The sequence below is a fragment of the Lynx canadensis genome, chromosome B2 (genome assembly GCF_007474595.2).
Source record: "Lynx canadensis isolate LIC74 chromosome B2, mLynCan4.pri.v2, whole genome shotgun sequence".
In the NCBI taxonomy this organism is placed as follows: Eukaryota; Metazoa; Chordata; class Mammalia; order Carnivora; family Felidae; genus Lynx; species Lynx canadensis.
Window position 1 is genome coordinate 17,579,839 of NC_044307.1, and position 14,971 is coordinate 17,594,809.

Sequence of the window (14,971 nt, forward strand, 5' to 3'; positions counted from 1 at the left end):
AGCAGGTCATAAGAAGAGTCATAAGATCTGATTCACAGAAGACCGTAAGACTCCACTCCAACCGGCAGTAAAAGGTGGAGGCCATTGTTAAAATTGGTCCCTATAGGTAATCTCACGACCCTAGGAAAATGGAAAAAACTTACTTCCCAGTGTAAATAATAAACCCAAAGCTTCACAGCCCCTCCCTATAGAGTTAGGTAATTTTAAAAACATAAAACCCTTTTCCAGAGGCAAAGCGGGGTCCCTTTTCCTCATCTTGGAGGAGGGGCCACTACTTTGTCCGTGAAGTAGCTCTTTTCTTATTTCTAGGTTTAACAAATCTTTGTCCCTTTCTCTAAATGGTTTTCTCTTGAATTCTTCCTCCCATAAAGCCAAGAACCCTCTTGGTGAGGGTCTATACACCTTCTCTGTGGGGGCCTTAGCCTATGTAGCCTCAGTGTTAGGCCAATTCATATGTAATATGTTATAGGAGGTAATTTTTCAGTAAATGATTCTCTTCTCTCGTCCTCACCCATGAAATGGTCTTTTCATAGGGTGAGTCTTTGGGAACACTACCACAGAGCACTTAACACTATATGAGAGGTCTTCATATGCAACTCAGTGCCAAAAGCAAATGGGCCCAAGTCTTCCCTGCCCCCCACCCCGACTTCTTAATTCAACCTCCTATCAGCCATTACCATAATATCGTAGGTCTCGTCACTAATTTCTTTGCTCTGCCTATCATCTGTGATACAGAAAATCTTTGTGATCTTTGCTGTGGGTCAACAGGAAACATCACAGTCAATGATCTGGAGGCCGTATCAGTCTAGAAGAGGTATAAACCATTTTGGCATTAGACCAGGAGATAAAATTTCAGAACTCCCTAAGAGACACGATTTCTAGCGATTCCCCTCGGTCCTCAAGGAGGGGAGAGAGAAGGAAATACTAACAAGCCCACAGCAAGTATCCTCAGAACTTCAGGAAGAATGTGGCGAGGTGGTAATGTTATCCTAGAAGATTTTTAACTGTTCACAATAAGTGGAGTAAAAGCATTTTGAGGCACAAAAGGGTTTTGTGTCCTATGTGTGCTTGTTACAGAATATTCCAAAGATCAAGCTATCTGGCTTGAGCAGATGTTCACATCAAAACCCAACAAGAAAGTTAAAGACATAAAAACATGCTAAAACAGGGGTGCCTGGGTGGCTCAGTTGGTTGAGCGACCAACTTCAGCTCAGGTCATGGTTTCACAGTTTGTGAGTTCGAGCCCCGCGTCGGGCTCTGTGCTGACAGCTCAGAGCCTGAAGCCTGCTTCGGATTCTGTGTCTCCCTCTCTCTCTACCCCTTCCCCACTCACACTCTGTCTCTCTCTCTCTCAAAATAAAATAAAAACATTAAAAAAATAAAAAAAAACACGCTAAAACATTTCCAAACGATCCAAAAGAATTAAGTTTGCCACCTGTTTGTCTTCTCCTAAAGCTTTGATAGAAGCTTGTGAGATGTTGAATTGCAAATCAAAATGGATTTCTATTTTCATCACTTCTTTGTTGCTGATATTCAAAGGCTTCTTCAGGTAAATGATAAGCATCTTCACATTTCCAGTTTCTAACAAAAAACAAAGTATACAAATGCATATCAACACACTGAAAGGTTTTAAGATTTTAGAATTGTAAACAACCGCACTGGGATATTTGTCAACTGCTCAGATTTGTCTGCAATAAGAAGTTGAAAAGAAATTGTATTAAAGTTACTTTGAAGTCATTTTCATTAGAAGCACATTTGTGTGTTTACATATACAAATACACACAGTATGATTATGTAGTTAATCCTGCAAAGACAGGAAGTTACTTGTCTTAGCAGCCAAGCAATGGAGATGGTTTTGGCTTCTAAAATTTGATCTGATTTTTTTAATTTTTAAGATTTATTTATTTTTTAGACAGAGCACAAGCAGGAAAGGGTGGTGGGATGGGGGGGGGGGGTTGTGGTGGTGGCAGACACAAGATCCGAAGTGGGCTCTACACTGACAGAAGCAAGCCTGATGCAGGGCTTGAACTTACAAACTGTGAGATCATGACCTGAGCCAAAGTCGGAAGCTGAACCAACTGCGCCATCCAGGAGCCCCAATCTGATTTTTTTTTTAATTTTAAGTGATCTCTACACCCAATGTGGGGCTCAAACTTACAACCTCAAGATCAAGAGTTGTGTGTTCTACCAACTGAGCCAGCCAGGTGTCCCTTCAATCTGATTTTTAAAGATCATTTTGTGAATACAAAGTTTTACCTGCAGTATTTTACCACCCAACGTATAAACCACAACACTCATTCTCCTTCCTAATCTCAGATCTCACTTCTAAAATTCGAAATAAAATTCATTGTTCCCCATATGCAAAAATGAAATAATCTTATTTCAATAGACTCCATGTAAGAAAGAGAAATTAAAACATCCTAGAGGCACCTGTGTCTCAGACAACAGTCACCTTGAGGGCTTCCTACCAGGACATCAACTCTTTACTGATGAACAACAACTGGTTTCAGAAAACAAGACAGAACAAAATTCATGGAGAGTTCAAGAGTAAACCACAATAACTATAAGCTGAGTCAGAGGCACCAGGCAAGAAAGTCCCTGAAAAGGGAGACAAAACTAAGGGTCACAGATTAAGGAGAATGGAGAGAAGAGTGAGACACACAGGGGCCTGGATCTGTGACCACTGAACCCCTGAAACCTGGCTAGTACAAACTGGCATGTCCTAGAAGCATAACATACACATCAGTTTGTGAAGACTTCACACACAAAAAGGTAGAATCTCTCATTTTTTATAGTGATTACCTATTAAAATAGTAATATTTGGAATATATTGGGTAAAATATGTTAAAATTTGCTTTTTACCTTTTTTAATGGACTATTATAAGATTTTTAAATATGTGGCTCCTTTGATGGCACCACCCCCCCAGCTGCCCTCGCCTCCCCCAGCTGCCCTTACCCCCACACCCACCCCCCTCCAATATGCCCTTGGCTGCAGTCCATCCAAAGAGGTGCCACAAGACTGGAAGTACACAAGCAGGCCCAATAGGAGCCATGACCCCTCCAAAGGGACTCCTGCTCTGGGGAGTGGGGGTGGGAAAGATAACCACATATACCAGACCCACTGCAGGCCCCAACCATGGGCAGGGACAGGGGAAGAGACATCCAGTGTGAATGCAGGCCCCACTCACCAATGAAAGCTTCTCAGGGTACAACACAGGAAAAGTGCCCTGCATTTTGGTGCTTTGGCATTTTGCAAACCCCTGGTCTGACTCAACTCACGCGAATGTGGCCCCAGACTGGCCCACTAACAACAGAGGAACTAAAATCCCTGCCTCCAACAGGCAAAGAGAGCCAATGCAGACAACTGTACTGAAGGCAAAAATGTGGTTACCCACAACAGTAGGGTGCATACAATACATAAAGGAGCCACCACGAAGTACAGATTCTGGTGAACAGGGGACACTGCCCTTCAGGGCACTCCAGGACCTCTTCTTCATAAGGCCACTACTTTTAAGAACTGAAGACATAGCTGATTTTCCTAACACACAGAAACAGACAAAATGAGTACACAGAGGAATATGCCCTATATGAAAGAACAAAATAAGATTACAGCAAGAAAGCTAAATAAAAACGGAGCTAAGTAATATGCCTGATAGAGAATTAAAGTAATAGTCATAAAGATACTCCTGGACAGGAGAAAAAGGGTGGAAGTTCTCAGTAAGACCCTCAACAAAGACAGAGGAAACCTAAAGAACCAATCAGAGATGAAGAGCTCAATAACCAAAATTAAAAATATACCAGATGGAATAAGTAGTAGACTAGAGGAAGCACAAGGACAGATCAGTGACCTGAGGACAGGGTAATGGAAAGCAGCCAAGCTAAAGAGGAGAGAGAAAATAAAAAATGAAAATAGACTAAGGGAACTCAGCAACACCACCAAGTGTAACAACATTCACATTATAGGGATCTCAGAAGGAGAAGAGAGAAAAAAGGGTGTAGAAAATCTATTTGAGAAATATAGCTGAAAACTTCCCAAGTCTGGGAAAGGAAACAACTACAGATCCAGGAGGCAGAGAGTCCCAACAAATTACCCAATAGTCCAGGCCAAGACACACTGTAATTAAAATAGCAAAAAGTAGTGATAAAGAATTTTAAAAGCAGCAAGAGAAAACAGTTATATACAAGGGAAACCCCATAAGGCTATTGACTGATTTTTCAGCAAAAACTTTTCAGTCCAAAAGGGAGTGGCATGCTATATTCAAAGTGCTGAAAGAAAAAACCTACAACCAAGCACACCGCCATCCATCAGGGCTATCATGCAGAATAGAAAGGAAAGATAAAGAGTTTCCAAACAAAAGTTAAAGGACTACTAAAGCAACCTATAAGAAACATTAAAGGGGACTCTCTGAGTGGAAAGGAAAGACCTTAAGAGTAAGAAAAGTAGTAAACACAAAACAGTAAAATGAAGCATATCTACAAAAATCAGTCAAGGGATTCATATAATAAAAGGATGTTAATATGACATCATATACCTAAAACATGGTGGGGAGAAGAGTAAAGAACGGATTCAAACTTAAGCAGCCATCAACTTAACATACACTACTATATTCAAAAAATGTTAGGGGCGCCTGGGTGGCGCAATCGGTTAAGCGTCCGACTTCAGCCAGGTCACGATCTTCCGCGGTCCGTGAGTTCGAGCCGCCGCGTCAGGCTCTGGCTGATGGCTCAGAGGCCTGGAGCCTGTTTCCCATTCTGTGTCTCCCTCTCTCTCTGCCCTCCCCCGTTCATGCTCTGTTTCTCTCTGTCCCAAAAATAAATAAACGTTGAAAAAAAAAAAAATGTTTAATACAAACCTAATGGTAATCACAAATCAAAATCAGTAACAGATCTGTAAAAATAATGGAGAAAGGAATCCAAGCATCTGACTAAAGAAAGCCAGAAAACAAAGAAAAGAGCATGAGAAGAAAGGAATAGAGAAGAACTACAAAACAACCATAAAACAAATAATAAAACGGCAAGAAGTACATACCTATAAATAATTACCTTGAATGTAAATGGACTAAACAAAAGACAGACAGTAACAGAATAGATAAAAAGCAAGACTTATCTATATGTTGCCTATAAGAGATTCATTTCAGACCTAAAGATGCGTGGAGATTAAAAGTGAAGGGATGGAAAAGCATTTATCATGTAAAAGGACGTGAAAAGAAAGCTGGGGTAACATACTTCTATTGGAAAAAAAAGACACGAAAGACTGGCTCTGCCTGCATTCTGCCTTGACCTTTCCATGTGGCCCTTGGGGTATACTGGGTACTTTCCTCCAGGATCTGATAATGATGCTATGGATGCTCAGTGGGGGGAAAAGATGGTGGCAGAGGTAGGAGGGCCCCAGGCTCATCTTGTCTCACAAACACAACTAGGTAAATACCAAATCATCCTAAATACCCAAGAAATTGACCTGAACATGACAGATCAACTCCACAACTAACAGGGAGAAAAGAGGCCATATAGAGAAAGGTAAAAGTGTGGAGCATGATGTGGGGGAGAAAATGGATCTCAGGAGTCACAGAAGGGAGGGGGGCCATAAACAAGGGCAGAAAGGAGGAGCACACAGGGGAACACACGTGAGAATGTTTCCCTAATGCCATTGACTTGGAAAATGAAAGGGGTTGAATTTTGAGAGTTCTTGAAATCAGCAGGGCTTAAGACATGGAGTTTAAAAGTCAATGGCCTTTGCTTGAATAGAGCGTGGAGGGCACTGACTGCTCCTGGAAAGAAGGCAGGTAAACACTTAGGGGCAGTTTGGAAACAGCAATCATGAAAAAAACCTAGGACACACAGAAGGTGATTATTCACTATTCTAGGAGCACTCCTTGAGAGGTAGGGTTCATGGAGATGTTTCTCCAGGGACAGAGGAGCTGGCCAGTGCATTTCCCTCCCCTGCCTCTCAGCATAAACACAGAGACACCTGCAGGAAGCAGCATGGTGCCCACACTGGCTTCCTACCTTGCTTACACCAAGCCCCACCTCCTGTGCTCTGGTGGCACTACCCTTCTCAGTCAAGCCTGCCTCAGTTACAACATGGCAGGCCGCACAAACCCCTGCCCAAACCACGTCTCTGATCAGAGTTTTGCAGGGTCTCAGTTTTTGTGTAAGCAGTATCAAGTATCATTTCACAGGTAGATCAGAGTACACCTGGTTAAAAGTCACCACACTCAGGTCAGGGATCAAACACTGCCTGTGGGGGATAAGTGTAGGAACCCCCCAGGCTTACACCAATGGGTTGACAATAGGCATAAAGAAATACCAAGTCATCAATGCTCACACCTGAGTTTGGGTAAAACAGACTGGCACTCCAAGAATAGGGGGGTGCAAAGACACCCCAAGAATAGGGAAGCACAAAGGTGCCAGGAATAGGGAGGTGCAAAGGCACCCCAAAATTAAAAGGGGGTGCAGAGCCCCCAAAACAGAGAGGGAGAGGCAAAGGCCTGAAACAGAAACAGTGCAAAAGTGCCCAATACATAGGTATATGAAATAAATAAGATTAGATGTTCAGGGTGGAAGCACTCCCAATTTAGTACTATAGCAGAAAAGCTGCTTTCACAGGAGGATAGGGCCAGGTTAGGTAAATTGGTGAATTGGACTATGGACTGCTGCGCTGCAGGCAAAGCAGCCCAGAGCAGAAATGGTTAACAAAGCCGAAAAGGTGCCTTGTCAACCCTGAGGTATTCCCCTGTCTTATCCCCTACACTAGCTAAGGTAAACAGAGGTGCTGCCTCATGTCCGCTGGTAAACAACCTCCTCCCGACCTGCCCAGATTTTGTTTTATATTAACCCAAACCCCTAACCAAAAGATCCCCCTTTCCCTCACGTCCACAAGTTAGCATTCACAGATTCATTGTCCCTTTGTGCATGTCCATCGCCATGTTTGTAAGCCTTCTGATCTTAATAAAAACGGTGCAAGAACCCTTATTCAGGGCTCTTGTCTTTTCCTGGACATTAGCCATCTCTCGCTTTCAATCCTGTGTCGCACTCTTTTGCTAAACAAGAGAGAACTTTAGACTTCATCTACAACAACTGCCCACAGCAGACAAGGAGAGCCTCTGCAGATGACTGGCCTGAAGGAATAGAACAGCCAAAACACAACAAGCATAGTGCACGAAGCATGCACCAGAGACACTCTCTGAAGCACCAGGCCCTGGGCACTATATGACCTCTTCTTAATAAAGCCATTACTTTCAGGAGGACACATTACTGGCTTTTCTAACACAAAGAAGAAGGCAGAGACTTAGACAAAATGCAAAGACAGAAATTTATCCCCAATGAAAGAACAAGATAAGGCCATGGCCAGAGATCTAAGTAAAACACATAAGTAACATGCCTGTTGGAGAATTTAAAGCAACAATCATAATACTCACTGGGTTGGAGAAAACACGTCAGAGAGACCCTTACCACAAAGATAAAAGAGTTAAAGAATCAATTAGAGATGAAGAGTGCAATAAAATGAGATTTAAACAGGCTGTGATGCAATTAACAGCAGGCTGGAAGAAGGTGAGGAATTAGTGACCTAGAAGACAAAATAATGGAAAGTAATGAAGCTGAACAAAAGAGAAAAGAATAAATCACAAGATAGACTTAGGGAAACCAACGGCTTCATCAAACATAATAACATTCATATTATTAGAGTCACAGAAGAGAAAAAAGGGGGCAGAAAATTTATTGGAGGAAATAATAGAAGAAAACTTCCCTAATCTCAGGAAGGAAACAGACATCCAGACTCAGGAGGCACCAGGAGAACTTTCATCAAAATCAAAAAAAAGCAGGCAAACACTAAGATATACTGTAAATAAATTTGCAGATTATAGTGATAAAAAGTCTTAAAAGCAGCAAGACGAAAAAAGTCCTTAACATACAAGGGAAGACCCATAAGGCTAGCTGGAGACTTCTCAACAGAAACTTGACAAGCCAGAAGGGAGTGGCATGATACATTCAATGTGTTAATTGGGAAAAATCTGCAGCCAAGAATACTCAGTCCAGCAAGGCTATCATTCAGAATAGAAGGAGAGATAAAGTTTCCCAAACAAAAGCTAAAAGGAGTTCATGATCACTAAACCAGCACTGATGGAAATATTACAGGGGACTCACGAGTGCAAAGGAGAGACCAAAAGTGACAAAGGATCAGAGATAATCTCTGGAAACATTGACAAAAACAAGCAACAAAATGGCAATAAATACATATCAATAATTACTTTGAATGTAAATGGATCAATCCTCCAACCCAAAGATACAGGGTGTCAAAATGGATTAAAAACAAGACCCATCTATAGGCTACCTATATGAGTCTCATTTTAGACCTAAAGACACCTGCAGATTGAAAATGAGGGGGTGAAGAAACACCGATACACAAATGAATGTTAAAAGAAAGCCAGAGTAGCAAGGCTTATATTGGAGTAGCAAGACTTAAAAATAAAGGCTATGATGGCACAAAAACAGACACTCAGATCAATGGAACAGAATAGAGAACCCAGAAATGGACCCACAAACATATGGCCAACTACTCTTTGACAAAGCAGGAAAGAACACCCAGTAGAATAAAGACAGTCTCTTCAGCAAGTGGTGCTGGGAAAACTGGACGGCGACATTCAGAAGAATGAACCTGGACCACTTTCTTACACCATACACAAAAATAAACTCAAAATGGATGAAAGACGTAAATGTAAGACAGGAAGCCATCAAAGTCCTCAGGTAGAAAGCAGGCAAAAACCTCTTTGATCTTGGCCACAGCAACTTCTTACTCAACACGTCTCCAGAGACCAGGGAAACAAAAGCAAAAATAAACTATTGGGACATCATCAAAATAAAAAGCTCTGCACAGTGAAGGAAACAATGAGCAAAACTAAAAGGCAACCGACAGAATGGGAGAAGATATTTGCAAACGCCATATCAGATAAAGAGTTAGTATCAAAAAATCTATAAAGAACTTATTAAACTCAACATCCAAAAAACAAATAATCCAGTGAATGAATGGGCAAAAGACATGAATAGACACTTCTCCAAAGAAGACATCCAGATGGCCAACCAACACATGAAAAAATGCTCAACATCACTCATCATCAGGGAAATACAAATCAAAACCACAACCACCTCACACCTGTCGCAATGGCTAACATTAACAACTCAGGCAACAACAGATGTTGGCGAGGATGCAGAGAAAGAGGATCTCTATTGCACTGTTGGTGGGAATGCAAGCTGGTGCAGCCACTCTGGAAAACAGTAGGAGGTTCCTCAAAAAATTAAAAATAGAACTACCCCGCGACCCAGCAATTGCACTACTAGATATTTACCCAAGGGATACAGGTATGCTGTTTCGAAGGGGCACATGCACCCCAATGTTTATAGCAGCACTATCAATAATAACCAAAATACGGAAGGAGCCCAAATGTCCATCGATAGATGATGGATAGAGAAGATGTGATACATATAAACAATGGAGTATTACTCGGCAATCAAAAAGAATGAAATCTTGCCATTTGCAACAACGTGGATGGAACTAGAGGGTATTATGCTAAGCAAAATTAGTCAGAGAAAGATAAATATCATATGGCTTCACTCATATGAGGGCTTTAAGACACAGAACAGATGAACATAAGGGAAGGAAAGCAAAAATAATATAAAAACAGGGAGGGGGACAGAACATAAGAGACTCCTAAATATGGAGAACAAACAGACGGTTACTGGAGGGGTTGTGGGAGGGGGGATGGGCTAAATGGGTAGGGGGCATTAGGGAATCTACTCCTGAAATCATTGTTGCACTATATACTAACTAATTTGGATGTAAATTAAAAAAAAAATTTTTTAAATAAAAAACAATAAAATAAAAATAAAGACTATGACAAGAGATAAAGAAATACACGATGTAATCATAATGGGGAGCAACCCAAAAAGATATAACAATTGTAAATACTCATGTACCAAACATGAAAGCACCCAAATACAGAAACCTGTTAAAAACAAACATAAAAGAATCATTAATACAATAGCAGTAGAGGACTTTAACACCCCACTTACAGCAAAGGACAGATCATCTAAGCAGAAAATCAATAAGGAAACAATGGCTTTGAATGACACACTGGGTCGGACTTACACATATTCAGAACATTCCATCCTAAAGCAGAATACACATTCTTTTCAAGTGCACATGGAACATTCTCCAGAATAGATCACATTAGGACACAATCAGGCCTCAACAAGTATAAAAGGACTGTAATCATACCATGTACCTTTTCTGATCACACATTATGAAACTTGAAATCACCACAAGAAATTTGGAAATACCAAAAATGCATGGAGGTTAAAGAACATCCTACTAAGTAGTCAACCAGGAAATCAACAAAGAAATAGAAAATGCGTGGAAACAAATGAAGATGAAAACACAATGGTCCCAAACCTTTGGGATACAGCAAAAGTGGTATTAAGAGGGAAGTTTATAGCAGTACAGGGGTACCTCAAGAAAAGGCTCAAACAACCTAAGTTTAAACCTAAAGGAGCTAGAGAAAGAATAACAAACCTGAAGCCAGGAGAAGGAAGGAAATAATAAGATTAGAGCAGAAATAAGTGATATATAAACTAAAAAAGCACTAGAACCAATCAATGAAACCAGGAGCTGCTTCTCTGAAAAACTTAACAAAAGGGATAACCCCCCTATTGAGACTTCTATCAAAAAGACAAATAAATAAATCAGATGAGAGAAGAGTAATAACAACCAACACCACAGAAAAACAAATTAATTATAATATTATAAAAAACCATACGCCAATAAATTGGGCAACCTGGAAAAAATGGATAAATTCCAAGAAACAAGCTACCAGAACTAAAACAGGAAGAAATAGAAAACTTGAACAGATTGATAACTAGCAAAGAAATTGAATCAGTAATCAAAACTCCCAACAAAAGTCCAGAGACTGATGGCTTTATAGATGAATTATATCATTGAAAGAAGATTCAAACCTTATTCTTCTCAAACTATTCCAAAAAATAGAACAAAAACTTCTGGATTCATTCTGTGAAGTCAACATTACCTGATACCAAAACCAGATAAAGATCCCATTAAAAAAAAGAGAACTACAGGCCAATATCCCAAATCATTCCCATAATCAAGTGGGGTTTATTCCTGGGATGCAAGTGTGGTTCAATATTGACAAATCAATGTGATACATCACATCAATAAAAGAAAGTATAAGAACCATATGATTATTTCAATAGATGAAGAATCATTTGAAAAAGAACAGCACACATCACATTAATGATAAAAACCCTCAGCAGAGTAGGTTTAGGGGGAATATACCTCAATGTCAGTAAGGCCATATACGAAAATTCCACAGCTAACAACATCATACTCAATGGGGAAAAACAGCTTTTCCACTATGGTTAGGAAAAACACAGATGTCCACTCTCACCACTGTTATTTAACATAGTACTAGAAGTCCTAGCCTCAGCAATCAGACAACAAAAAGAAATAAAAGGCATCCAAATTAGCAAGAAAGTCAAACTTACTATTCACCAGTGATAGGATACTCTATATAGAAAATCCAAAAGACCACCAAAAACTGCTAGAACTGATACAAATTCAGTAAAGTTGCACGATACAAAAACAACCTTCAGAAATACATTGCATTTCCATACGCGAATAATAAAACAGCAGAAGGAGAAATTAGGAAATCAATTTCATTTATAATTGCACCAAAACCAATAAGATACTTATGATGAGAGGCCATAAGGCAAGCTGAGGGCCAAGCACAAGCTAGCACACACCCTCCCCCCCACCCAAGGTAGGATATGTATAATATTTTAGGAGCTCCTGGTACCCAAGAACAAAGGAAAGGACAGAAAACAGACAGTTAAACTGTTAAGAGTCTCCATCAATTCACAAATATCTTAGTACAATTACCAAAAAAAGGTCAATCTTATCAATGGCCTAAAATCCAGGCACTCCCTACTGTCTTAATGCTTTACTAGAGGGAAAACAACCTTAGTTTGACAACAGCTAGACCTTCAGTAATCTGGGAGTCTTTAGCATATGAAAATCCCTTTAAGAAACTTCCTCCTGACTTTATCTCCCCCAACACCTTAATATGTAACTAGTCACTCTTTACCACCCCAGTGCTGCTCTTTCTGCATACAGGTCCTGTCCTTGTGCTTCAACAAAATCACCTTCTTGCACCAAAGAGGTTTTTCAAGAATTCTTCTTGGCCATCAGCTCCGAACCCTACCATCACCCCAAAACTTCATCACCTATAAATAAACCTAACCAAAGGGGTGAAAGACCTATAAACTCTGAAACCCTGATGAGACACTGAGCCCCCTATGTAAGCATATACCAGCTCCTGCACCTGGATCGAGACCTCCTGTGGGCTGGGAGACGGTGGTACAGGGCCTGTTCCACATCCCCGCTCCTGGGGCAGCAAGAGACCGGGCGTCTTAAGTGGGGGTGCCCTCATCCCGAGGCATGCTGCACCACTGGCCCAGGCCTGCTGTGGCTTCTGGGAGTGCTCACCTAGTTCTCGAGGCCTACTGCAACAGAGAGAAAGGAGACAAGGAGAAAGGAGGCAGCGCTGCCTCCCAGGGCACAGTGGAGGAGGCTGAGATCATCCAGCTCCTGAACACAGCCAAGTTGAGCATCACCAAAGATGAGCCAGAAAGGGCTGAGCTAATTTAACATGACACTCATCTTGCCTAGCAGACCAGTAATGGAAAGGCCATCACTTACACTTCCGATCTGATGGCCAACTTAGCATTTATATGGGGTCGGCTTGAAAATGCTGAAAAGCTTTTTAAAGCAATAATGAGTTACCTGCTTGGAAGGGACATACAATAGGAAAACAATGCAATAATTCAAATCTCTCTAAAGCTGACCGGTATCTATGCTGCTCGAGATAGCCAGCACGAGCAAATTCCCATCTATGAGTTCTACATGTCAACTCTAGAGGGAAAAACTGAAAGAGGAAAGGAATTAGCAGAAGACATTTTGTCGGCAAAAGAGAAAGCCAACACCCACCTCCTCCTTGGCATGTGTTTAGACACCTATACTTGCTACCTTCTATTCTCCAAGCAGAGTACAGAAGATGTATGAAATAGAACAGGTTTGAAAAAGCTTTGCAGATTTCTGAAGAGATACTAGGAGGAAGACACCCATAGACCGTCATGCTGATGAGTGCCATGGCTACCACCCTGGATGCACAGGGCCACTTCGATAGGCCTGTGTTTATGTGCAACGGGCATCAGATCCGGTGAGACAGAACATCCTGAGCTGCTCAGGAATCCATGCTGCTCAGGAATCTAGCTGCAATTCTGATGCACAGAGAAGGATACGCATAAGCAAAAGAGATCTTCCAGGAAACACTAAAGCAAGCAGAGCTGAAAAGAGAGGAGGTTTCCATACAGCACCTCAGGGAAGAGTTGGCTGAGCTGTGAAGAAAAAGTAGACCTTTTAACTTAATTTTATGAAGCACTAACTCCCTTTCTGTTGTAGGGAATTTTCAGCAACAGCTATTATGTCAGTCTCAGTGGCACCCAAACCATTGACTTAAATCTTTTTTCCTTGATATTCAAGTGTCGTCAACTTACCTATGGTGAAGGACTAGTTGCAGACACTACCTCTTTTGTTTTTTTAAAAAGGAACGACAACTTTTAGCCCTGGCTGATTTTGACTTCTAAGGACAGATAAGTGATGCTTTCAGTTGTAACCTATGGTTAGGTGCTAGCTGTGCTGGTCTAACTATAGGTGGAGATGGGCCAGTTTTCCCTTGGGATGGGTGTGTGGTGATACCCCCTCCCAAGCATCTCTATCCTAACACTTTGGTCTGTTGATTTGCCACCCTGTATTTTATCAATATCTGGCTGATCACAGCTATGTCTCATGGCAAAGGGGGATTATGGGGAGTTTTATTATTTGAAAAATAAGAAATGGTGAGTTTTCTTATTTCACGAAGCCCAGTGTGGGATCTAATGCATAATGGACCCAAAGTATTATCTTGGTTTACACCAGTGTCCGGCATGAAGTTTCAAAGTAGGAATTAGGACCTTGAAAATATGGCCATTTCATTATAAATGAAAGGGACTATCTGTTTTTATATCTGGTTCTATACAACTATGAAAAAGGGGGGAAAGGAATGCTACAAACTCCTGTCAATGCTATTTGAGCACTCCATTTCCTCTGCAACCTAGGTCCCTGAACAGACTCATCTGAGGAGCTCTTAAAGACACACATGCCCAGGCTGCACCCCCAAACCTTCTGTCTCAGGGTAGGGCCTTACAAATTTAACATGCAAAATATCCGCAGTCATTCTGATATGTACTGCTAGTTCCAATCTGGATCCTCGTCCTGGCCTTTTGAGTTTGGGTCTCAATATCCTCATCTGTAAAGTAGAGATGGAGATGGTAGCCATGGGAGAACATATCTAATCATCTGACCTTAAGTGAATAGACTACTGTGTTGAAAGATCTTTATCACACTGCTTCAAAAGTATATACATACAAGATAGGCAGATGGAGGTCTTTACCTTAGCAGTCTGGAAGAGAGCTCTTTGCCTAGCAGAATGGCAATTTTATAAGCACCATAAGGGAACACTGTTATTGCTGGTAAGCTTTTGGGGGTAAGGATGTGAATGGGAATGGTAAACAGATATTTTTGTTTCCTGTGTACATACTGCAAGAATCCTTTCACGGTACTCTCAAAAAAAAAAAAAAAATCACTGATTAAAGAAATTGAAAAAAAGAAATTGAAGATGACAAAGAAATGGGAAGACCTTCTATACTCATGGATTGGAAGAACAAATACTGTTAAAATATCCATACTACGTAAAGCAAACTACAAAGTTAACACAATCCCTATCAAAATACCAACAGCATTTTTCACAGAGCTAGAACAAACAATGCTAAGATTTATATGGAACCACAGAAGACCCCAAACAGT

At 41.0% G+C, this 14,971-nt stretch overlaps 1 protein-coding gene and 1 pseudogene across 1 annotated transcript in view; one reads left to right on the forward strand and one right to left on the reverse strand.

The window, feature by feature from the left end:
- SYCP2L (synaptonemal complex protein 2 like) overlaps nucleotides 1-14,971 on the reverse strand; it is a 101,293-nt gene that overhangs the window by 55,382 nt on the left and 30,940 nt on the right. Inside the window, exon 15 of the mRNA XM_032593331.1 lies at nucleotides 1,436-1,581. Within this exon, the coding sequence (XP_032449222.1) occupies nucleotides 1,436-1,581 (146 nt within the window). The remainder of the gene's footprint in view (nucleotides 1-1,435; nucleotides 1,582-14,971) is intronic.
- On the forward strand, nucleotides 11,400-13,503 carry LOC115514592 (annotated as a pseudogene).